The following is a 23,705-nucleotide window of genomic DNA, read 5'->3' on the forward strand; positions in this document are numbered from 1 at the left end:
AGCTGAAATGGGGGAAAAACTGCTCCTCTTCCCTTGGCAAATTTTGGGTGTAGAGTCTCTTCTGCTTGCCTGAATGGAGAGGTCCATGTATTGCTGTTGGCCTCCTTGAAAACCTTGTTGAAACACATGATGGGAATCAATACAATAAAAATATCTAGAAGGCAGATCTGTACCTATGAATGAGAACAACGTTATGTGGATTAGCTTTTGCCTTCACAGGTATTTGTAGACACACAGCCGCCTGTTTCCACCAAATAGGCTAGGTTGTGGATCCTTAGCCCAAGCTGACACCTTCAGAAAGCAATCACAGCAAAGGATCTCCCCAAAGGATCTGCCTGGTCCAGTGTAAGCTGCAGAGGCTAGTGCCTGGAAGAAGTATTTGTACACTAGCATAGTTTAAATCCGGGGCAGGGAGTGTCAACTAGTTCGGGGGGGGGGGCTTGTATTATGGGAAATCATATTTTTTAAAGGAACTAGTTCTTTGGATTCCACATCACATTTTTAACAAGAAAATGGATTCCACATTACATTTTTTTTAAAGAAAAAGAGTAACAAAAACCCGTTACCTCTCCTCCTTAAAAAGTATCAGGTACTCAATTTAGGCCATTTGTCATTTGCTTGTCCATATTTTTTGTTTATATTTCTGTATTAAATCATTTCTTTTTCCAAGGGAAGGCTTCTGACTCGCTAACTGAGAATATATAGCACCTACAGCAGTTCAAAGGGGGGGAAATGCTGTGAATACTGCAGAAATGCTTTAGCACCTTTTATCATAAGAAGCTTGACCACTTACGAAATTATTTTCACACTCCCTGTCAAAGTCCTCTGGAAATCTGTCTGAAAATTGCCTGCTACTAGAAATACTTACTCTAAATTAATTTTTTTAACCAGCTTTCTTTTTTAAAAAAACTACTAATAGAGTAGAAAAAATGAATGTACAGCAAATACTCCATTTTACAGTATATGTTTTCTAACTCTCTAGAGTTCTTTTTTAAAAACAACAACACTATGTATACATAATATTTCAGGCACCTGAGGAATATGGATAAAAAGATGCTTATTGATTGGAGTAAGTATATGGGAAAATGTTATGTGTGATCTTTCAACTCTTAAGAGGCTTTTCACCTCTTCCACTGACTGAGCTTTGGCACTACTCATCCACTTTCCAAATATATCCATCAACTTTGCTCCCAGTTCCACAAAAGACCTCCCTGTCTGTATCTGACAGTTTCTGAAAAGCTTTCTAAAGTAGTCAGGTCCCAGTATGAACCTTTTGTATACTGCCTCTTTAAACTCAGCATAGGTGACGGGCTTGTCTGAGGGGAAATATTGGTATACCTCAGCCAATTCCCCTTTAATCAGGTTTGATAAATACTGCATGTATTTATCTTCAGGTAGCCCCCACAACTGAGCTGCCTTTTCAAAGGTTGTGAGATAAATTTGAGGATCTTGACCAGGCTCATAGACAGCAAAGTCCTTTGGAGTCCTTTGTGATATTCTGTATTTTAATCTTTTTGTATACCGCCCAGAGAGCTATTCGCTATGGGCAGTTTAAAAATGAAACAAATAAATAAATAAATAAATAAGATGAGTCGTCGTCCCCCCATTTTTACATTATTATAAGCCTGAGGGGTGGGCTTACTCTTCTCAACTTTCTTCTGCCTGTATTATTACTGTATTATTACTATTAATAATATTGGCAATCACGTCACTTATTTGCATCCAGCTGTGTCCCTACTGTTCACAAAAGACCCTTTGATTCAGCAAAGGCTTTTCTGAGGGGGGGCTTTAGCTGAATCCCCCACCCATCTTCTACAGCCCTCTGTGCCACCTCCCACACTATTATGATGGGCCCCTTAACACTCTGAAGCAGATTTGAGGGTGCAAGGGCCTATAGAGGAAAGGGGGAATAGTTAAAAAAGCCTCTCCTCCCCCCCTTCTGTTCACAGAAGTCTCCTCTGTATCAAGGAACCTTTTGTGAACAGTTGGAGACAACCCATTATTATTAATAATAAGACTCAAGCATTATGCAGCTGCTGTTCTGCAGAGAGGTTTGGGACTGCACGTTCTGGGTGTAGTTCAGATCCCAGCTCAGTCACCACCCTCACTGGATGACACTTGGGCCAGTCTCTCTCTCTCAGCCTAACCTACTTCACAGGGTTGTTGTGAGGACAAAATAGACAGACAAGCCATGAATACCGCCTTGAGCTCCTTGGAAGAAGGGTGGGATAAAAAATAGAATAGATATGACTTGTAGCCACATTTGTAGATACATTTCTTGTAGCCAGAAATGTTTGGGGGAGATGGAATAATTACAGACCTGCTAGAAGATAGCCTAATATAAGTGTAAAGCTATTGAACTGCATCAACTATTCCTAAAATATGTAATTGTTTAGAAATTTTTAAACAGTGCTTGCCAGATGTCTCAATTTCTTTTCAATCATTCCCCATTTATATGAACTAAACATTACAGCAGGTGTGAAGGGGGAATCTCACCAGGCCACCCACACTCACCCCTCAGCCACACTTCATATGCTCCTTGAGTGTTTTTGCCAGGCTGAAACGTGACCTTGAACACGGATCATGCCTCTTGCTGGCCTGGATGGCAAGAGGGTCTGTAGTATCTCTTGGTCCCACTGTGTGGTCTGAAGGCACGTGAAGCCACCATCTTGCTGAAGCTGAGCTGCTCTGGCTCTGTCATTGCCTGGATGGGAGGCCACCTGGGAACCACACGCTGCCTTGAGTTCCTTGATGAAAAAAAGGTGGGATATAAATGTAAGAAAATATAAATCAAACAAACAAATAGAAACTAGCCCACTGTGCAAATGTGTGTTCCCCACTCCTGAATTAAAATAATCTCAGATAGCAAGTGAAAGACTTCTTCCCAGTGATGGCTGGTGCCCATTGAGACTGGTGGGGCGGAGGGCAAGGAGCCCAACCGTAGGTGGAGTTAGAGCCAATGAGTGGCGGAGACAATTCACTGTAGTTTTGTCCCCATCCTCGTCCGCCCTGCTGAGTTCTACAAGGGCAATATGGAGACTAAGAAGGAGGAAGCCAGTGCCATCCTCTGAACTGGCTGTAAGAAAGAAGGCAGGCAGCTGCAGGCTGGTTGAAGGCGGACTGAAATGAGTGGGGCAGCACCCCATTCTCCCTGGCAGACCAGCCTCCACTGCCTCTACCTGAGACTCCAAAGAGAGCAGCTGCCACTCAATGAAATCATTACTGAGCTAGGTGGACAAGCTATCTGACCTGGTGTAAGGCGGCTTCCTACGCTTTGCTTCAGTATGAGAAACAGTTATGTATAATTAATCTCTGCTCTGGTTATGCTTGTTGCACAGTATTGATTTGGCCATGAGAACTAGAAACCCAAGCATTGAAAAGCAAACCAATTTTGTATAACATGGCTATGTAATGTGGTGCGCTAATATTGAACAAGCATTGCATAGCTTCGTAGTACATTCCAGCCCCTTAATTTCCCCCGCATACTGAAAGCTGCTTTATCGTCCTTAACACCCTTGAATAATGTGTAACTATGCCTGGGTGTTTTGCATATTCTTGTGTCTGTTGCACTGTGTGTAATTTGTGTGCTTAATTTAGTTTAAAGCAACGCCACAGCAGCAGAGTAACAGCAAATGTTGAAATGCGAGTGTGCCAGCGTGTGCGGACGTTTACCTTAGAAAGCAGGCTTTTACCCTGCATCAGCCTCACTGAGACTGGAGACTTAGTAAAATAAGAAAAACTCCTTTATTTATCGAAATACATAATAGATAGAAAAGGCATACCTAGTTCTAACTAGCGACAGAAGGAAGTCAGAGCATCACAGCTAAAGGTAAACAAGCCTTTCCAACTGGAGGACCCTAGCTCTATCTCTTTTCTGGAACACAAACAAAAGAACAAAACAGGAGTTGCTCTTGCCCCACTTCCAACAGTGTCCTCCCCCCGTGGTTGCTTTCCTCATTATATTAGATGGCAAGTTTTTGGCAGGGAATTATCTTTAGCCTAAGCTGCTTGTACAATGCCTAGTAAATGTCGGTCTCAGCAATAATGTAACAGTAACAAATGATTTGTGCTTGGTGTCAATATTAAGCAGAAGAACCGACAAGAAAAAGTACACTGGAAAAATGGGCTCTTCTCTGATTTTGAAATATCTCCCTGCTCTTCCAAATCAGGTTCTCCACTTTTGATGGAAGGTAGTGATTCTCTCTCCACCTCTGTCCCTCCATTCACCAACTGGTGTTCCATGGTGTATGTGGTAGCTACATGCTAGTGATGCAGATTTGCACCATATATTTTGGACACATCTTAAAATTAGGAGTTATTGGATAGCTGTGGTTGATGAAATAGAAACCCTTTCTGGCTATGTTTTGCCAACGAATCTTTAAGTTTTTTCAGTTATGCTAAGGATTTAGTTATTATGTATTTATTTATTCAATTTATATCCTGCCCTTTCTCCCAATAGGAGCCCAGAGCGGCAAATAAAAGCACTAAAAACACTTTAACACATAATAAAAACAGACTTTAAAATATATTAAAATAAAACATCTTTAAAAACACTTTAAAACACTTTTAACACATCAAAACAACAGGCTTTAAAACATATTAAAACAAAACATCTTTAAAAACACCTTTTTTAAAAAAAAAAAGCTTTAAAAACATATTTTTTTAAAAAAAGCTTTAAAAACATCTTAAATGGGAATTCCAACACAGACACAGACTAGGATAAGGTCTCTACTTAAAAGGCTTGTTGAAAGAGGAAGGTCTGTAGTAGGCGCTGAAAAGATAACAGAAATGGTGCCTGTCTAATATTTAAGGGGAGGCAATTCCAAAACGTAGGTGCCACTACACTGTGTGTTTCCTATTTTGTGCAGAATGGACCTCCTGATAAGATGGTATCTGCAGGAGGCCCTCACCTGCAGAGCACAGTGATCAACTGGATATGTAAGGGGTAAGATAGTTCTGTCAGGAGATAGAGAAATAGTAATTTGTTTATTGATAGCTGCCTATATGGTTATTAGCAATAACTGGGGGGGGCAGAGTTCTGACTCTGGCTGAATGGTTAGCTAAGATCTGGGATATAGTATATTCAGGGGTTCCCATACTGTGATCCATGGACCATCAGTTGTCCATGAGCCTCATGCAGGTGGTGTGTAGCAGGTCTTGTAAAAATAGAATTAAAAATCACATGGCAGCTAGCACTGAACATTACAATTGCTACAACAGGCAGAAAAATCAGTAAGTGGACTGCCAAGACCTCCAATGATTTTCAAGGGGACAGTGGGGGAAAATGTTTGGGGACCACTAGTACATATGACAAAGATAACAAATCTAGTCAGAATAAGAGAAGGAAGACAACTCGATGGTAAATATATCAAAAAGTGGAGTCTTTTCATTATGTATTGGAATGATAAATTACAAGACAATGTCAAACCATCTAGTTTATTAGGTATTTTGTGAACAGAATAAAATATGACCCTAAGTTTCAATTATTAGATATAACGTCTTTATTTGGTTAAGGCAAGTAATTCAGTACTATTATGGTGGCATTATTTTATATAATTTTATGTGTGTGTATATATATATATGTATACAAATACTTACCTGCTTGTTTTTGATTATTATACTCACTGATATAGTACTAAAGTTTAAAGCAAAAAGTGTTCCACATAGTGATATTCATCATATTATAACTCTAGGTGAATGGTGATAGATCAATTGGAGTGGAAACAGATGCCACTGCATACGATGGCCATTTAGTTTCAGAATAGATACGTACATTTTTGGCAATACATATATATATTTAAGTGGCAATGAATGGGGAGTGAAACTTTTTGAGATTGGAAAAATGATGAAAGATGAGGGGTCAATTATGCATGGAAATGGAAATGGACTGCCTTCAAGTCAACCCAATTTATGGCTACGCTATGAACAGGGATTTCATGGTAAGCGGTATTCAGAGGGGGGGTTACCATTGCCTCCCTCTGAGGGTAGTCCTCCCCAGCTGGCTAGGGCCTGCTCAGCTTGCCACAGCTGCACAAGTCAGCCTCTTCCTTGTCCGCAACTGCCAGCTGGGGGGCAACTGGGCTCCTTGGGACTATGCAGTTTGCCCACAGCTGCACAGGTGGCAGGGCACGTAATCTCTGAGCCACTCCCTGTAGGGATGATCTTTAGCTGGCCCTTGACACCCAGGAGACACGAGCGGGGATTTGAACTCACAGACTCTGGACTTCCAGCCAGGATCTCCTCCCCACTGTGCTATACCAGCTGTGTTCAACTATGCAAGACAGGTTATAATTGCAACCACGGTTTAGATGGCTCAGAGTCTTGAAGCCTTGTTTGTGCTGCGGAGATTTGCAATTGTTTCCGTTGTTTTCTCTAGCACATTTCATTTTGTACCCAAAAGAAAATGTGCAGATGTATTGTGGCAACTGTCCTAGAACATATCAAGGAATGGGTGTGAATCTGTGAGATATGGGTCAAGTTGATTCTTTTTGTCATCTGTTATGATGGGTCTTAGCGGTTACCTTAACTGGGTAGCTAATTTAGGGTCATCAGCTAAACTCTGCCCATAGCAGGAGGCGGGCAGGGACATAAGACAAGAAACACAGGAATCTGCCTTGTAACGAGTCAGACCATTGGTCCATCTAGCTCAGAAGCACCTTGGACAGCTCCTTGAAAGTTCAGACTAAAACTCAGAACAGATTCTGCTACCCCACTGACATGGAGCCACTACTGCTCAGTATTATCTACCCCGATTGGCCCACACTGAGTAAGATCATTGGTCCATCTAGCTCAGTACTGTCTACACTGACTGGCAGTGGCTCTCCAGGGTTTCAGACAAGGGACATTTTCAGCCCTACCCAAAGATGCCAAGGATTGAACCTGGGACCTTCTGCATACAAAGCAGATGCTCTACCACTGGATCAGTGCGGAACTTCAGCAATTCATCGCTCCGGGCCACCCAGTGAAGCTGACTGATGGAACAGATGAAAAGAAGTACTTCTCCACACAGTGCAGAATTTAAATTACAGAAGTAACTCCAACAAGATGTAGTGATGTCACCAACTTGGATGGCTTTAAGAGGACTGGACAAATCCATGGAAGATAAGGCTAGCAAAGGCTACTGACTATGATGCCTATGTTCTGCCTGCACTGTCAAAAGCAGCATCTTCCTGAATACCAGTTGCTTGAAACCATAGGTGGAGAAGAGGGCTGTTGCACTTGGTACCACTCGAGAGCTTCCCATAGGCATCTGGTTGGGCACTGTGAGAAGAAGATGCTGGATCGGATGAGCCACTGGCTTGATCCAGCAGGGCTTATGTTCTCATATGATCCCATAGGTCTTGCAGTCATGTTTTCAGAATTGTCTGCATAGTTGCATTTTGTACTCTGTACATTTCTGGCTATGGAAATGTTAGAATGCGCTAATAATCAAGGCCCAGGCTGCAACAGCTGTGTGGCAGAGTGCATAGTGTGCATGCATGAGGCCACAGGATGGATTGCATCCCCAGCAACTCTCACAGCGGTGGAAGATTAGTTGCTTATGACCTGCACAGTTTGCTCCAAATTCGCTTTGCTAATCTGAGCTAGAAAGGTGGGCTATAGCAGTTAGGTCCTCAGCGTCTCCTGCCTTGAAGGGATCTGTTCTCATTTCCTTCTTCTTTACAGCCTGCAGTGTTTTGTTATCTTATGGTCACCATCTGGCAGGATGCTTGAAAAGCTTATAAATCAAAACCTGTTGCGAGGGGAGCTCGGGCAAGGGAAGGCCTGGCACAAAGCAGGGCTCAGGCTGCAGGAAAGTCCAGACAACACTCTGGATGCAGGTTTAGGCTTCAGCAAGCATCAGACTGAAGTCACACATCCCTCATCCATTTCAAGCACATTGATGCCACTTTATCCATTCCTGGGAACTGTAGTTTCTAAGGGTGCAAGGAACTGTAGCTCTGTGAAGGGTAAACTACAGTTCCCAGGATTCTTTGGGGGGAAGCCATGTGCTTTAAATGTTCTGTGTGGAAATCCACTGAGCCTTCTATAGCAGCAGCAGCTGCATCCCTATTGCTAGCTCTGCCCTCAGGGAAAGGTATCCTTTTAGTTTAAGGGCCTGAGCTAGCGATGGGCAAGAATTTTGATTGTTTGCATTTTAAGCTATTAAATCCACACCTTCCAAAACAATACAAGAACTGAAACACAGCCATCTTTTGAAATTTGCACTTATTTGAATTTGATGATGCAGTTCTCCAACCAGCCAGTGTTTACAAAAATGCATATATTAGAGGAAAGTGTTCATAAAAATGAATATATGATTGAAAATAACATGCAAATATGCATTATATGATGAGAAATTGTTTGCAAAAATGTGTGCATTAGTCAAATCTGCCTATAGACATGCATTTATTAAGAGAAATTTGCATTAAAATGATGAAGACTTTTCATGAGGATTTTTACAAATAAAAACCTGCAAATTGCTGCAAAAATGTGGAGAACTGAATTTAAGACTGGAACAAATGAGAAACTGACCTAAAATTCAGATCCAAAATCAACAGATCTTTCCATCCCTAGCCCCAGCCTGCTCTGTCAATGAGCCACGGCGATTCTTGTTTCAGTGGGGCCTCTGCAGTGGAGTCATCTGAAGATGGCAATGCTGCATCCTCAGCTTGGAGGGGCACTGGCACCACAGTCTCATCTGGTGGAAGTGCCTCCGGAGCTGGTCCTGTGTGCCCTTCCCTCTTCTGCTTCAGAGTCCTCACCCTCGTCCTCTGAAGATGAGGAATCTCATGACAAACCCCGGCTGCTGTCTTGCGTGAGGAACAAAAGTGCTTTGAGGGCCACAGTTTAGAACCACTAGAATCTAGAATCTTGACTTGGGGCGCTTCCAGACTGTTGCTATTTTGGGATGGGATTCAATCCCATACCAGCAAATTCAGGTTGCACAATGTCAGCCTGTGGGATTAGGAGGCCTTGAGTAACAAACCCGGTTTCCCAAAATATCTGACTTTTTGCAATGAGGAACGTAATGGAAAAATGCATTGAAAAGTGTGGGATAGCAGTTTCTTCGGCCTAATGTCATCTAACCTTCCCACAAACAAATTGGAATGAGTGCTCGTTAAATAGCCAACACTGTCTGATCTCACTGCAAACAAAACAAAAATTCAATCAGTTGGTAGTCTGGAAGCACCCCCAGTCTTAAGTCAAGAAGACTAAAGTACTGACAACAGAAGATTTATGTAACTTTAAAGTCAACAACGAGGACATTGAACTTGTCAAGGATTACCAATACCTTGGCACAGTCATTAACCAAAATGGAGACTATAGTCAAGAAATCAGAAGAAGGCTAGGTCTGGGGAGGGCAGCTATGAGATAACTAGAAAAGGTCCTCAAATGCAAAGATGTATCACTGAACACTAAAGTCAGGATCATTCAGACCATGGTATTCCTGATCTCTATGTATGAATGTGAAAGTTGGACAGTGAAAAAAGCGGATAAGAGAAAAATCAGCTCATTCGAAATGTGGTGTTGGAGGAGCGCTTTGTGCATACCATGGACTGCAGAAAAGATGAATAAGTGGGTGTTAGAAGAAATTAAACCAAAACTATCACTAGACGCTAAAATGATGAAACTGAGGTTATCATAATTTGGACACATAATGAGAAGACATGATTCACTAGAAAAGACAATAATGCTGGGGGAAACAGAAGGGAGTAGAAAAAGAGGAAGACCAAACAAGAGATGGGTTGATTCCATAAAGGAAGCCACAGACCTGAACTTACATGATCTAAACAGGGTGGTTTATGACAGATGCTCTCGGAGGTCGCTAATTCATAAGGTCGCCATGGCATATAACAACAACACTTCCAGACATCACTTCTATGTACCCATATAGATTTTACCATTTCTAGGTGGGAAATTACAAAAAGCATATTAGTTAGAGCAGGAGTAGCCAATGTGGTGCCCCCCCCGGTGTTGCTGGACTCCAATTCCCATCATAGCCAGCCAGAATGGCCAGTGGTCAGGGATGATGGGAGCTGTAGTTCAGAAGCATCTGGAGGGCACTATGTTGGCTACCTTTGAGTCAGTGCAATACCTTTATTATGCCAACCAAAACATCCAAAAATAGTGTGCAAGCTTATGAGTTCTCCAGACCTGGCTGGTGGGGAAAGCCATTAAGTTTAAATCTTGGGGAGAATGCAGGAGGAGATAGTAGACGTTCAACTGCGGCATTCCACTATTTTCAGTGTGGAAATTGTAATTTCTGATGGATCTGGGATGCTGGTAGAGGGGAAAGGTTTTCCTACTGGTAACCTCCCTTTTTCATGTAAGGGTTCTGTCCCCAAAATAATCCCAATAGGCTTCCACCAGCCAAGCTGAACCCCCTCCCCCAAGGTATGGGGAATCTTTGTTCCTCCAGTTGTTGCTGAACTGGAACTCCCATAATCCCTGGCCACTGGCCATGCTTGCTGAGGATGACGGGAGCGGTAGTTCAGCAACATCTTGAGGGACAAACTTCCCCACACCCAGTGCAGAAGAAAGATTCTTTGCCTGCAAGCAATGCCAGTGGAAGATTATGGCAGAGGAGCAGAAGCTCATTACATAGTGAGCAAGATTGACAAGGCAGGTCCTTCTGAGCTAGAAATCTACCGTGGTGGTATACTGATCTTCATGGCAATGATAAGATCTTAACAAGTTCTGACAAACAGTAACAGAAAAACTAGCAATTTTTGGCTCATCCTCCCTACCTTTCCTACTTTAAACAATCTCATAACTTGCCCATCATCCTAAATCAGGGATGAGGAATCTTTGGCCCTCCAGATATTGCTGAACTATGACTCTCATCAGCCCCAGCAAATATAGCCAGCAGCCAGGAATGATGGTAGTTGTCATTCAGCAGCATCTGGAGGGCCAAAGGTTTCCCACACCTGTCCTAAAGGATGCCACAAGTGCCTTCGAAATCCAAACTGGACACTAGTGTTGCGTATGTCTGTGCTTTTCACTTTGAAACCTTTGTTATGTTAGGGGGATCAAAGCCCTCTCAAGGATTGTATTTATGCAAGAGGCTTTGATCATCAGGCATCCACTGAGTATGCTCTATAAAATTAAAATGCACAATCTAATCCTTATGCCTGTAGAATTTTATTTCTCCTCTGAAAACTTTATTCACCCTTCCTGGTGCAGAATAACTTAAAAGAGTTAAAGTGGTTAAACCCTGCTGGTCCTCAGCTAGCTTAACAGGTTTTTTTTAAATGAATGTCTACTCATGGAGTAGTTAACTTGTGCCCCCCAAGGTGGTGTTGGACTCCAGTTTCCATCAGCCCCAGCAGCATGGATAATGGTGAGGGGTGGGAGTTGTAGCCTACCAACATCTGGAGGACCACAGATTTCCCATTCCTAATTCAGCCTGCTGCTGCCCTAAGCATTCTGTAGGTGGTAGGTTATAATAGCACATTGTCAGCTTCAACAACACTCTAGTTAACTTATTGTGACACTGATGATTGCTGTTGTTGGAAGAGGATGGAGTGCTGCTTAGAGGCTTAGTCGCCATGCAGCCAACTCACAACAGGAAACCAGCAGCCTCTAGGATCAAACTGTTGACAACTGGCAGGATATTTCCTATGGCATTCCCCGCACATGGCAGCAGAGCAGTAGTGTGGTGGCAAATTCAGAAGTGCAGGGTCCCTTCATGATAGTCACAGCCACCCCCACTTCCATTTTTGCTGCTGGGTTGAGAATGAGATTCTTCTTAACGCTTTCTCCCACAACAATAGACTCCCCTAGGAGCCACTAAGCACAAAAAGGGGGACTGTTAGCTTAGCTACTGCAAAGAGTCTTCTCAGTGGCTAACTCACCTCCTTTTACTCTGATTGGCTCCAGGCAGCAGGAAAGGACAAGGAAACACGTTAGAAGACTCTTCTTGGTGGCTAACACATTCCCCTTTCATGATGATTGGCTTGTAGGATGCTGGAGACATAGGGCCCCTGCTGGAACCCTGTCCCCCCAAAAGTAAAGGGTCTAAGACACCCCCCAAGACCCTGGATGACACACCTCTGTAGCAGAGAGGTGGTTATTTATGGGAAGGGGGAGAAAAGCAAAGGTTCTTTTCTGTTACATCTCACTAATATGCCTCCCTAGAGCTACAGATTTTATTAATTATTATTTTTATTTATTACATTTGTATATTGCCCCATAGCCGAAGCTCTCTGGGCGGTTTACAACAATTAAAAACAAATAAACAAAATTCACATCCATTGCACTTTTGCCTCTGGCCCCACCCACCCCAGACATGTGGCCTCTGGAAGGTTACTGAGAAAGGAATGTGGCCCCTGGGCTGAAAAAGGTTCCCCACCCTGACCTAGAAGGTATCTGTGTGACATGCTCCTTGGGAATCATAACAAAGGCAAACTTGCTTTTGCCACTAAGTATGCACGTCGCTGGGAACTACAGATAATTGTGGCTCTACAACCATTGTTCCTTTGTGGCCCGCAGACGCTGCTGGACTACAACCCCCACCTCCCTGACCATTGGCTATGCTGGCTGGGACTGGTGGGAGTTGGGTGTCCCTCCCGCAGCATCCACAAGTTCCCCATGGTTTGTGTTTGTAAACATGTTTTGTGTTGTACAACATTAAGTGTGTCTCTAAAAATGCAATGTGTGACATGGTCCTAAGTGGAAAGGGAAAGATACGAGTGCGTGCCCATTGTCAACGATACTCTCTTCACTCTATGATTTCTGACACACTCAGGCTTTGGAAATGTCCTAAACGTATAGCAGCAGGGGAGGGCACAATCTGCAAGGAGAAACAGGCAGGGGAGGAATGCTTCATCCTTCATCTCTCCATTGGTTCTTCCCCACCAGATTGCACTCTGGTCTCTGCTGAAATCACTGGGAATAATTTGCAGGGGAGAAATGGTGCTTAACAGTGCCCCAGCCTGCCTCTCCTAGCTGAAATCACTGTGGTGGGAGGTGTAATTTGCAGAAGAAAGGTGACAAGCAGGGCCGACAATGGCGCTTAATTTTTCCTTCCCCTCCTGTTTCTCCCTTTCAAATGGCACCCTCCCCATTGTTTAGTGGCAAACAGGATTTCTACGCCAGTGCAGCCTGGTCCATTTGGGCCTCACCCACCTCACCTGCCCTCGGCCAACCCCACCTACCTGCCTTGTCACATACTTCCAGTCCACAGAGGCACACTGGCTGTCAGCTTCCTCCCCCTTAGTCTCAGGGCTGCGTACATGCCATACATTTAAAGCATGTTATTTTCCCCAAAAAATCTTGGAGACTGTAGCACACCCCTTGCAGACGTGTAATTCCCAGCACCTGTAACAAACTGCAGTTCCCAAGATTCTTGGGGGGCAAATTGTGAGCTTTAGATGTATAGTGTGTACACAGCCCCAGTGTTGCCCTTGTAGAACTCAGCAGGGGGAGGATTGAGGAAAAACTAGAATTAGTTAGCTCTGCCATTGGCTGTAACTCTGCCAACTGTTGGCCTCTCTGCCTTCCGCTCTAGAGTGTACTTTGGACCCTAAGATCAGGTTCCTGGTGCGTGTGCGTGCGAGGGAGGAGTATTTTAGGTTGCATCTCACATAAAAACTCATTTCCTATCGTTCTCTGTGGATTCCACCTCAAGTGCTAGTAGTCAGTAGACTAAACAAAATATCCGAATTCAAGTCAGCCAGTATGGTGTAATGTTTAGGGGGTTGGACTGTGACCTGGGAGATGGGTTTGTATCCCCACTCAGCCATGAAGCTCACTGGATGACCTTGGGTCATTCATTGCCTTTCAGCCTAACTTACAGCCTAAAATTAGAGAGGAGAGAACAATGTGGGTCACTTGGAGCTCCTTGGAAAAAAGGTGGGATAGAAATATAAGGAACGAACGAACGAATAAATGAGGCCTGCAGGGAAAACTGATAGGGCTCCTCCAGATGACCTGTTTATTCAGCATTCATCCTGATTTGCTTGCATAAAGCTTACATGAAGGTTAGATTAAGGGTACAGACACACTTATTGTTTTGCCAGTTCCAGTGCACCGTTCAAATCTCTTTTCTGAAAATGGGGGCACAGGATGCTAGTCAAACCCCATCCCTTTTTACTGTAAAACCTGGAAGGATCAGCTCGAGTGTGTGTGTGCGTGTTTTGAATTCAGCTTCAAACAGATTTCACAACTGATTGGCAGATCAACCTGTTGCCCCTCCAGGTTTGGCCAATGGAAATGTTTTGCTGTAGGTAACGAGTGTGCTCACAGCCTCTGTCTGGTTTTTATTGAGCATTCTTTCCCATTTGTTTGTGGGGTGGTTATACAGCATCCAGATTAGCTTGCAGGGGGTTTACATATCTTCCTGTCAATCATTTGCACATCATTTGCACATTTCTCCAGCACTTGCCAAACTGCAAATCCCTTTAAAAAAAAAAGTATGTGGATTTCTTGTACCAGGGCGACAGAGCACTTAGATCCACATTAAATGCACAGACCTAAAGTTCTGGCATGCACTTCAATCTTCCCTGCATAATATTGACCATCTTACACAACTGTCTTATATTTTGGCAATTGCAAATAAGCTTCTCTTGTGTCTAGTCTAAGGGTATCCACTGAGTTAGGACTACTACTCCCATCAGCCACAGCCAGCATGGGCAATTGTCAGGGATGATGAGGGTTGTAGTCTGGGAGCATTTGAAGGATACCACATTGGCACCCCCGGTCTAGTGCTTGTAAAGATTCCCTACACTTTAGCTTCAAGTTCTAGTTCCTCCACACCTCCAATGACATTCCATAGCCTTTGCAGCTCAAGCATTACAGACCTCATGGACTTTTGCATTTAAAAAAGCCAGAGCCTTCTGAGCTAAAGCATTTCAAAGACACAGATGCAGAAAGCAGTGGGGAGAGAATCCGATCTCATTTGAGAGTCCCGCCAAGCCCATGAGCAGATAAATGACCAGTTCCTACTAGCCTGCAATTACCAAAGGAAGTGGTTAGGAGATTCAGTTGTCTTCCTTGTTTAATTGGGCCAGAAATGATTATAGGATTTGTTGCTTGTACACATGACACCGGTGCATGTGTGATTTTCAGCTAAGCCATGCACAAAATGCTGATGTGCCTCTAACAGCTTGAGGGGCAGGACTTCTGCTGTCAGTTTTAAATTGACACACTTAATGCGTGCCACACAAGTAGCAAATATGGTGAGCCAGCGTGGGTGTGTGTTGTATGCAGAGGGCCCCAGGTTCAACCCCCAGAATCTCCAGCTAAGAAAGGATCAGGGAGCGCAGGGGATAGAAACCTCAGGCATGAGTGTTGGGGACCAAATGTACGGCTGCCTGTTTCTACCAAGTGGGATAGGTGACTCCTTTGCCCACGCTAACATCCTGGCACGCTCAGGAACCAATCACAGCAATGGGTCTGCCAGTCTTACAAACTGTCTTATGGCTTGGCAATTGCAAATGAAGCTTCTCTTGAGTCTAGTGCAAGAGTAGCCAACGTGTCTGGACTGTTTGTTTTTTTACTACAAGTCCCATCAACCCATTGGAGAGCTAGTGTGTTATAGTGGTTAGGAGTGTTGGACTAGGACCTTGGAGACCAGGGTTCAAATCCTGACTTAGCCTGTGAAGCTCACTGGGTAACCTTGGGCCAGTCACTGCCTCTCTGCCTAACATACCTCACAGGGTTGTTTTGGGGAGAACCATGTACACCATGAACTCCTTGGAGAAAAGGTGGGATATAAATGCCATAAATAAAATAAAGAAGATACCCCAGCCAGCACAGACAATGGTCAGGGATGATGGGAGTTGTAGTGTGGAAAGGATTTGTTTGGTCCAGTGTAAGCTGTAGGAAGTAGTGTCTGGAAAGAGTATTTAACATAAGAACAGCCTACTGGATCAGGCCAATGGCCCATCTACTCCAGCTTAGCTTACATCTGTTAGAAGTGTTGGGATGCAACTCAGCTTGGTGGGGAAGGTTAGAGAGGGGAACCTCTGTGCTTCCTAGACTGTCTTTCTGACCTAACCTGTGTTGACCTTCCTTCAGATGCTGCTAGACTGATGCTCTTAGTGCTTGCTGACCTCATTTACTGCTCCTCCCTTCTTCCACCTTGGGAGAGGAGGAAGCATCTTCCCTTTCTCTCCTGCATAGATCGAAGAGCAAGTGTGGGTCTTTGCATCTCCATTTGGTTATAGAACTAGGATCTTTCCTATCCAGTATGTATTTCCTACAATAAATGTAAGCTTTCTTGTTTTCTGAAGGCAGAGTCTCAGTGCGATTATATCAAGAGATTATTTTTTCAGTTCAGCTTCTGCTAGTGTTCAGTTCCAAATGCTAAAATATCAGGGATGGGGAACTTTACGCCTTGGGGCTGAATACAGCCCACTAAACCCCTATATCTGGCCCTTGGGACTCTCCCTGGCCACATCACCCCTCAACAGCCCTGCTTTGCATGCTCTTTGAGTGCTTTTGTCTTACACTCTGCTAATGTCTCTTCCTTGCCTGGATGGAGGCGAGCGAGAGCGAGTGTGTGTGTGTGGCAAAATCATAGGAGAGTTGGAAGGGGTCCACAAGGCCATCAAGTCCAATCTGCTGCGCAATGCAGGAATCCAGGTTAGAAACTATCCTACTGCGCAAAGACAAAAAGTATATTCCTTGCTCCACCCATTCTTACCACTGGCGTGTGGCCCCTGGAAGGTTGTCCAGAAGCAAATGTGGCCCTTGTAGTGAAAAAGGTCCAATGCCCCATAGGTGATGGGAAAGGTTTTAAGGCTTTCACCACCTGAAATGGTGAAGAGTGGCTGCCAGTCAGTCAGAATACACAATACTGGTCAATATGAGCTACTCCTTCCTTGGAGAAGGTCTGCAGCTCATTGGTAGAGAATTTACCTGACATACAGAAGTCCTAGTTTCAATCCCCAGCATCTCTAGGTAGGGCTAGGAGAGACTTCAAACCCTGGAAAGCCGCTACCAGTCAGTGTAGACTATACAGAGCTAGATGGACCAATGAGTCTGACTGACTCAGTATAACCAATTTTTTATGTTCCTATGTAAGCCTGACCAGGTACAAGAGAGCTGCTTATCCTACCTATACAAGCCAGGCAACAGGCAGAACAGCTGCAGTGAAGAAGAAAAAAGTTCTGAAGCCAGCCAGCCGTGCAACTCAAACTGGAAAAGTAAGAAAAACCAAAACATCTCTGGGTCACTGGACAATTTGGCTTGGGAGAAAATCTTTCCCAGCAGAGTCACATATGTGGTTAGAAGTTGCACAAAGAAGCGAGATCTTCACCCAAGGCTGTTCTGGAAAGCTAAACAGTACTCTGAACTTTCAACAGTTTTATGATTCCAAGTATGTTTGGCCAGCGTAGCATAGTTGCTACAAGACTGGACTGTGCTCCCAAAGTCAAAACTCATCCCTGCTTTTGTCTCACTGGGGAGCTTTAAAACAAACCACTGTCCCATAGCACTCCATCTGCAGTATGAGGATAACAATACTGGCCTACCTTTCGGGGTTGTTTGTAAGGATTCTGAAACAATACAAGACACTCTGAAAACCCCAACATGCTACAGAGAAGCTAAAGGTTACTAATGTTATTTTAAAAATATATATTTAAAAAGGTTATTAGTCACTCGAAACACTGCTGGCAAAGATAAAATGTGTTTATATGTGTGTGTGCTTTGTGCTTATTTTAATTAGTTAAGAACTTTGTATGCAGCTGGAGAAGAGGAAGGGAACCAGTAATAGATATAGGGTTGCATTCAATACTAGTCCTATTTAGAGTAGCCCTATTGAAGTTAATAGGCATGGCTCACTTAGGTCCATTAAGTTCAATAGGTCTGCTTTGAGTAGGACTTAGCTACAACCTATAGACTACTATTACTTTAGTATGCTTTCCCTGATAATGTCCTGTCCCCCCCCCCGTTCCCTTAGATCTGGGCGTGGGCACCTTTACTGATCTTATCTGGATGATGGAAGTTACCACAACACAAGAGAGTAGAGACCATGCCTCAGTAGCTCTGTACTACAGGCACCAATGAGAACATTGCTCTCAAAACATTTCCTGGGGTTAGATGTACCAAATGCTTACACTCCAAATTAGTTAATACAAAATAATTACAGCCCCGGGCTCTTGACTCACCTGCTAGCATAAATTAGAATCCTTATTTCACCCATAAGCATGTACCAACTGGGCAGGGAAAAATATCTACCCTTCCACTTGCTTCACTTTTACTTTATTTTATTTACATGCTAAGAATAACCAATTTGCCTTAACTACCACATTTGTTTACTTATTTCTTGCTGCATTTATATCCCACCTTTCCTCCCAGGAGCTCAATGCAGCATACAAACTTGGTCTTCCCCTCCTAATTTTTATAGTCACAACAGTCTCAGATAGGCTGAGAGAAAATGACTGGCCCAAGAGCACACAGTGAGCTTTATGGCTAAACAAAAACTTCAACCCTGATCTCTCAGGTTCTATTCCAATACTCTTAACATTATGCCATACCGAATCTCTCTAAGCAAGACTTTCGCCTCTAAATAAATAAAGACAACACCTCAGTGTAGACAATTACAGCAAATTACAAGGGAAAAGGTACACCTGTTGAATTGCTTGATAGTAGACTAATATACCTGCTGATACCCTGCCTTTATACTCCAAGCTCCACCCTCTTTACCCATGATTCCCTTTTGCCACCCCCCCTTTTTTAGATATAAAGGTAGGAGAGTGCTTCTACTTGTAGCTGAGAGTCCGTTCTTTGTTGGTTAGCTGGGCTGCAAGGGGGATCTTCTTGGACAGGTAAGTGGATCCAGCTGTATGGGATTCTGAAGCTGTTTCTAAGCAAGGGATGAAGGTTGTTGCAAACAAGTTATCTCCTAGACAAGAAGCAGCTTCTCTTTCATGTAACCCCATCCTACTTAGAATTTTTAAGTCTCTTGGATCTGAGTGTACTTTATTCCCAAAGAAAAGTTTATAAAGACTATCACCTTTATAACAGCAGGAATAGTATTTGCTTCTCCTTGTCCCATTTCATTTTATAAGATTTTATGAGACCCCAAGGGAGGTAGTTGCACATTTGAAAGGTCCTTTTTTCCCCCAGTGGTGTTATACAGAAGATCTTGCAAGCAGTCATTTTTGTTTGTGTGTATATTTTCCCAAAAAGCATTAAGATGTATAGAATAGTGGTTCCCAAACTTTCCCCTGCCCACCATTTGATATCTTCAATGTTTGCCATGGGTCACCCTGATCCCCTTCTGATATATTCTGCCCAATATAATTGTAAGGAGAGGAAGCTTTATCTCCCCGCCCTACCTTGCATGGCAAAAATCTATTATTGCAAAGGCTTGTGTGTGTGGTATCTTGACTTAAGTTTTCCTTTTCTCTCTCCGTGCAGCAGAATTGGAACTGAAAGGGGGGCAGTTTTTCTCTCTGCTTTAGATATCTCTGTTATAGCAAAAGTTGCAATGGGTAGCTTGAGGTGGGTGTCACCCCCTCCATATAAATACATTTGCAAAAACATTCTTTGAAATATTGGCTTGTTACCAAGATTGCAGGTGTGTGTGTGTGTGGGGTGCAATTTTTTAACTATCCTTTCTATGCTTTATCTTCTTGCAACTTAAGGAAGGCAACGTTCCTCCTGCTATGCAGTCCAATCCAATAATGTCTACTCAGAAATAAGCTCTGAGAATGAAATCACCAGGACAGGACTTTGGGGGCTGAAGGCCTCCAGCCAAATGAGCACATACTGGAGTAAGCGAGGAGTCCAGGGCCCTACACAGCAGATGTGCGTCCCTTAAGCCCCGGAGTCTAAAACTACTTAACTGTACCTCTGTCCACTAAGTTCAGTGGACATGACATCCAGCGTTAAGCGAGTCTAGAATTGAAGCCTGATCCTTGCATGGGAAGCTTGTGGACCCCACCCCTCAGAGAAACTATTGCCAGAAGGAAGCTGCAGAGATTGCAAAGGGGTGGGGAAGCTTCCCTCAACTCTCCTTTTACACACCCCAGCTTTCACAATTTCAGGATCTCCCCAATTTCCAGAGATTGCACAGTTGAGTTACCCACCCACCCCTATTTCCCAACACGTAGATACCATTGCAATGAGAGAGAAGCAGCAGGGACTGCAAGACGCGGGTGGTGGGGGAGCTTTTTACCCCTCTCTTCCCCAGCCTAGAAAAACGATTGCCTTTTGAGAACGAGGGGAGTCCACCCCTCTCCTTTTTTTTTGTCGCGGGTCCTCTTAACCCTTTCCCGGCAAAGCCCCCGCCGCCTTGGGTTTGGAGCGGTGGTGGTGGGGAGATCAGCAGCAAGAGAGGGAGCCGCCAAGAGGTTTGTTGCAGGAGAGTTGGAAAGGGGGGGAAGAGAGAGAGAGGGGAGGGTGGGAAGCAAACAAGCGGGCGCGCGCGTGTGATGGGGGGGAGAGAAAAGCGAAGCAGCCGGCTCGGGGCCTGCGCCGGGGAATGACGCGCAGCTGGCAGCCCTGCTCATGCGCGGTCGGCCGGGCGGTGCTAAAAGCCTGAGCCAGCTCGGGGGGAGGAGGAGGAGGAGGTGAGGGGAGCGAGCGAGCGAGCGAATGGGGCGGAATCCGAGCAGGAGAAGCTTGAGGGAGAGCAGCAGCAGCCGCCGCCGCCGCCGCCGCGCACCCTAAGAGAAAGAGAAGGGGCGCGTGCGCGCGCCAGCCAGCCAGGGAGGGGAAAGCCAAGAGGCGCAGCTTCTCTGGGCTCGGGGTTATAGGGGAGGCGGGGAGGGCGGCTGCTGCTGCTGCTGCCGCCGCCGCTCGTGAAGGAAGGAGGGTGGCCGGGTTGGGGAGGCGGGGAGAGGGCTGAGACTGAGGCAGCCGGTGGCGGGTGGGAAAGTTGGGGCGCAGCCAGGCCCGGCTGGAGGCGGCGGCGGCGGCGGCGGCAGCGAGCTGAAGGGGGGCGCGGGCGGCGGCGGTGGTAGCAGCAGCAGCAGCCGTAGCCGAAGGAGAGGCGGCGGCTGCGGCTGCGCCAGGGAATTCTCTGCGCTTCCCTCGCAACAAAGTTGCGGCGCGCGCGGAATCTGGATCGCTCTTGTTGCCTTTTTTTCCGCCTCCCCGTCAGGATTCGAACCCGGGGCGGGGCGCTGCTTGCCCCGGGGCGGGAGGGAGTGAAAAAGGGAGGGGGAGGGCTCGTCGAGGAGGAGCGGCGGCCGCCACTACTACCACCATCGCCGTCGCTACTACTGCTTCTGTTCACATCGGCGCTACTGGTGCCCTGGATTTATTCTTTCCCTCCTTCCCAAAGCCTGGATTCGATCTCCTGGATTTGTCTCTGTGTGTCATTTTTTTGGTGTGCTTTTAAAAAATACATAATTTTTTTTGGACGGTGTGTGTTTGTGGGGGGGGGCAAGCTTGGCTCTTTTGCTCTCTCTCTCCACAGATCCGAACTCGAGATTAATTGCACTGTGTTTGGCTGCGTGGTTTGTCTCTCTCGCTCTTTTTTAATTTAAATTTTAATTTTTGGCAAGGGAGAGGGAAGATTTGTCAAGGTCACTTCGTGTGGATTTACATTTTTCTTCTGGATCTCTTTCCCCCCCTTTTTCTCTGCCCTCCATCGGATCACCCTTTTCTCTCCATAGAGGTCTGCTGGATTACATTTCCCCCCCCCCGGATTTTAAAAGCCTGAAGAAAGGGATCCTTTTTTAAAAAAAAAAAGAAAGACAGGCCGGATTTTGTAGGGTGGCATATTTTTTCTTAAAAAACAACACTTTGATCTGAAATAATTTTTTGGTTTTTTTTCTTCTTTAAAATGGATGGGAAAATCAGACAGAGCAGGAAATCTAGGTCCCAAAGGGACCGCGTGAGGCGGCGAGATCCAAATGGCAGAGATCGCCCGAATCAAAGCCCTTCCTCGGCATCCGAGAGAGAACAGAGCCCGGGCAAGGAAAATACGAGCCAAAACTGTCCAAATCCTAAAAGCCAGGCTTCTGCAGCCAGGAACGTCAGACCTCCAAGGCGGAGGAGGCGAGAATCTAGCTCCCAGGAAGAGGATTTAATTGATGGGTTTGCGATCGCCAGCTTCAGTACCATGGAAGCTTTGGAGGTAAGACCAGATTGGGTTGCTCTCTTTCATGGGCTTAGAACATGTTATAGGATCACGGAGGGGGGTTATGTGCATGGAAGGGGAGGAGAAGAGCTTGGGATCTATCTATAGGGGTCAGTTAAATCCTACCGGTTGTTTTTTGCTTTCTTGTCAATATCAATTAACTTCTTGCACCATGAGCTGTGTGTATTCAAGCCTGGAGGAATAAAAGGCATTGTTGTTGGGTGTGGAAGCCTGTGTCTTGTTGCGTGTGAGCATAGATGGTCCAAAGCATGATAAGCATCTGGTTGCATCTTGAGTGCACTTCTTGGGTCCTCTTCTCCTGAGTTCATGTAGGCCAGGGCATATGGGTAGCTCTGTACTTTGCGTTTCATTTCAGCTGATAAGCTATGTTGTTCAGGGCAGGTTTTTATGTCTGTTTAGAATTCTGATTGGCTGGCAAGTCCACAGGGAAAAGTACAAAAAGTTCTCATTTGTTTGGGTCTTTCTCTTTTGCATGATCGTGTGTTTTGAAAGGGGCTGCATGTTGAAGGTGGGGAGGTATTTGATGGTTATAAACTGCTAAAATGTGTGCACAGCTGCTCAAGTTAAAAATTAAATTAAATTGAAATCTCGTATCTTTTTGGTTTTATGTTGCCATTGCCCCAAAATGTTACTTATGTCTGTGGAGAACGTAAAAGCAAATGGTTAATGTTTTTGAGATGGGGGAGGAGAAGCAATGGTTGAGGGAAAGATGTTCTCAGAGAATATTTCTTTTTGATTTCTGATTTCTAAAAAAAACCGCTTATGGCTGTTGAAGAGATTCTTTATCTCTAATTAACTATATTTTCTTAGTCTTAATTGGTTGGCAAAAAAATTGCATGTCTGACTTGTGAACAATATTTGTTTTGAAAATATTGCTTGTCTTGTCTAAGTGAAGCTAAACAGAGAAGAGGAAATTTAATGTTTTCAGTGGGACTGTGACAAGTTGGGGATTTTGGGTGGCTTTTGGTGTTTTTGTATTATGTTTCTTTTTGATGTGATGGGAAAGTTTGAGCTGATAGACTTTCTGGCAAGTGCGTTATCCTGTTATAGTTCTTAGTCATTTTGTCCACTCTTAATGTGCTAAATCTTAAAAAAAAGTTGGATAGTGTATTTACTGTGGGTACCTGTTCAATTCACGGAAGTGAGGAGCTGGTTCTGATATTGGTCAGTTTTACTGTTCATCAGTGAATATAACATGCTCTGCTTCCATTTTTTTCAGAGAGGCAATTTGAGTGTGTTGGGAGGTCTTGTGGGGGTCATCCACCATCACAAAGTCCTCTGGCTTTGGTGCTCTAGAACATGTTTCATGTATGGTAGCAAGTTTTAATTAACTTGTGAGACTTTTCCAAACTTGTTTAATGTATCTAATGGCTACAATTTTGGACCCATTTAATTGTTTCTTTTTTTTTTGCTTTTAAATCCTAGCTAGGTTTTTGTTTGAAAATTGAAATTGTTGGAGCTTTAATGAATGAGGAAAAGGTGATGTTGTGATGTTCATGTATGAGATTATTTGGTGAAAGGTTCTTCCTAGAGAAAGCTGCTTTCACTGTACATAAGTTGGTCAAGGCTTTTTGGAGAAAGCGTCATTTGCATTGTCTTGATAGTGGTGGCTCCAGGCGTTATATCCATCCCTATCATGTTTACTTCCTTTTGCTATACCTGT

General features: G+C 44.4%; 1 protein-coding gene across 23 annotated transcripts in view; it reads left to right on the top strand.

Moving 5' to 3' along the window:
* FBRSL1 (fibrosin like 1) overlaps positions 1 to 23,705 on the top strand; it is a 999,197-nt gene that overhangs the window by 20,988 nt on the left and 954,504 nt on the right. For 11 of the 23 annotated variants that reach the window (XM_061603153.1, XM_061603163.1, XM_061603155.1 and 8 more), the window contains exon 1: positions 20,887 to 22,018. The exons of 1 other annotated variant lie outside the window; for it this stretch is intronic. In XM_061603153.1, the coding sequence (XP_061459137.1) occupies positions 21,725 to 22,018 (294 nt within the window). In that variant the 5' untranslated portion in view covers positions 20,887 to 21,724. Of the gene's footprint in view, positions 1 to 16,129; positions 16,173 to 17,011; positions 17,133 to 18,667; positions 18,756 to 20,885; positions 22,019 to 23,705 lie in introns of those variants that run through there. 11 more of the 23 variants (XM_061603171.1, XM_061603169.1, XM_061603167.1 and 8 more) reach the window with 8 other exon arrangements.

The sequence above is a fragment of the Rhineura floridana genome, chromosome 19 (genome assembly GCF_030035675.1).
Source record: "Rhineura floridana isolate rRhiFlo1 chromosome 19, rRhiFlo1.hap2, whole genome shotgun sequence".
In the NCBI taxonomy this organism is placed as follows: domain Eukaryota; kingdom Metazoa; phylum Chordata; class Lepidosauria; order Squamata; family Rhineuridae; genus Rhineura; species Rhineura floridana.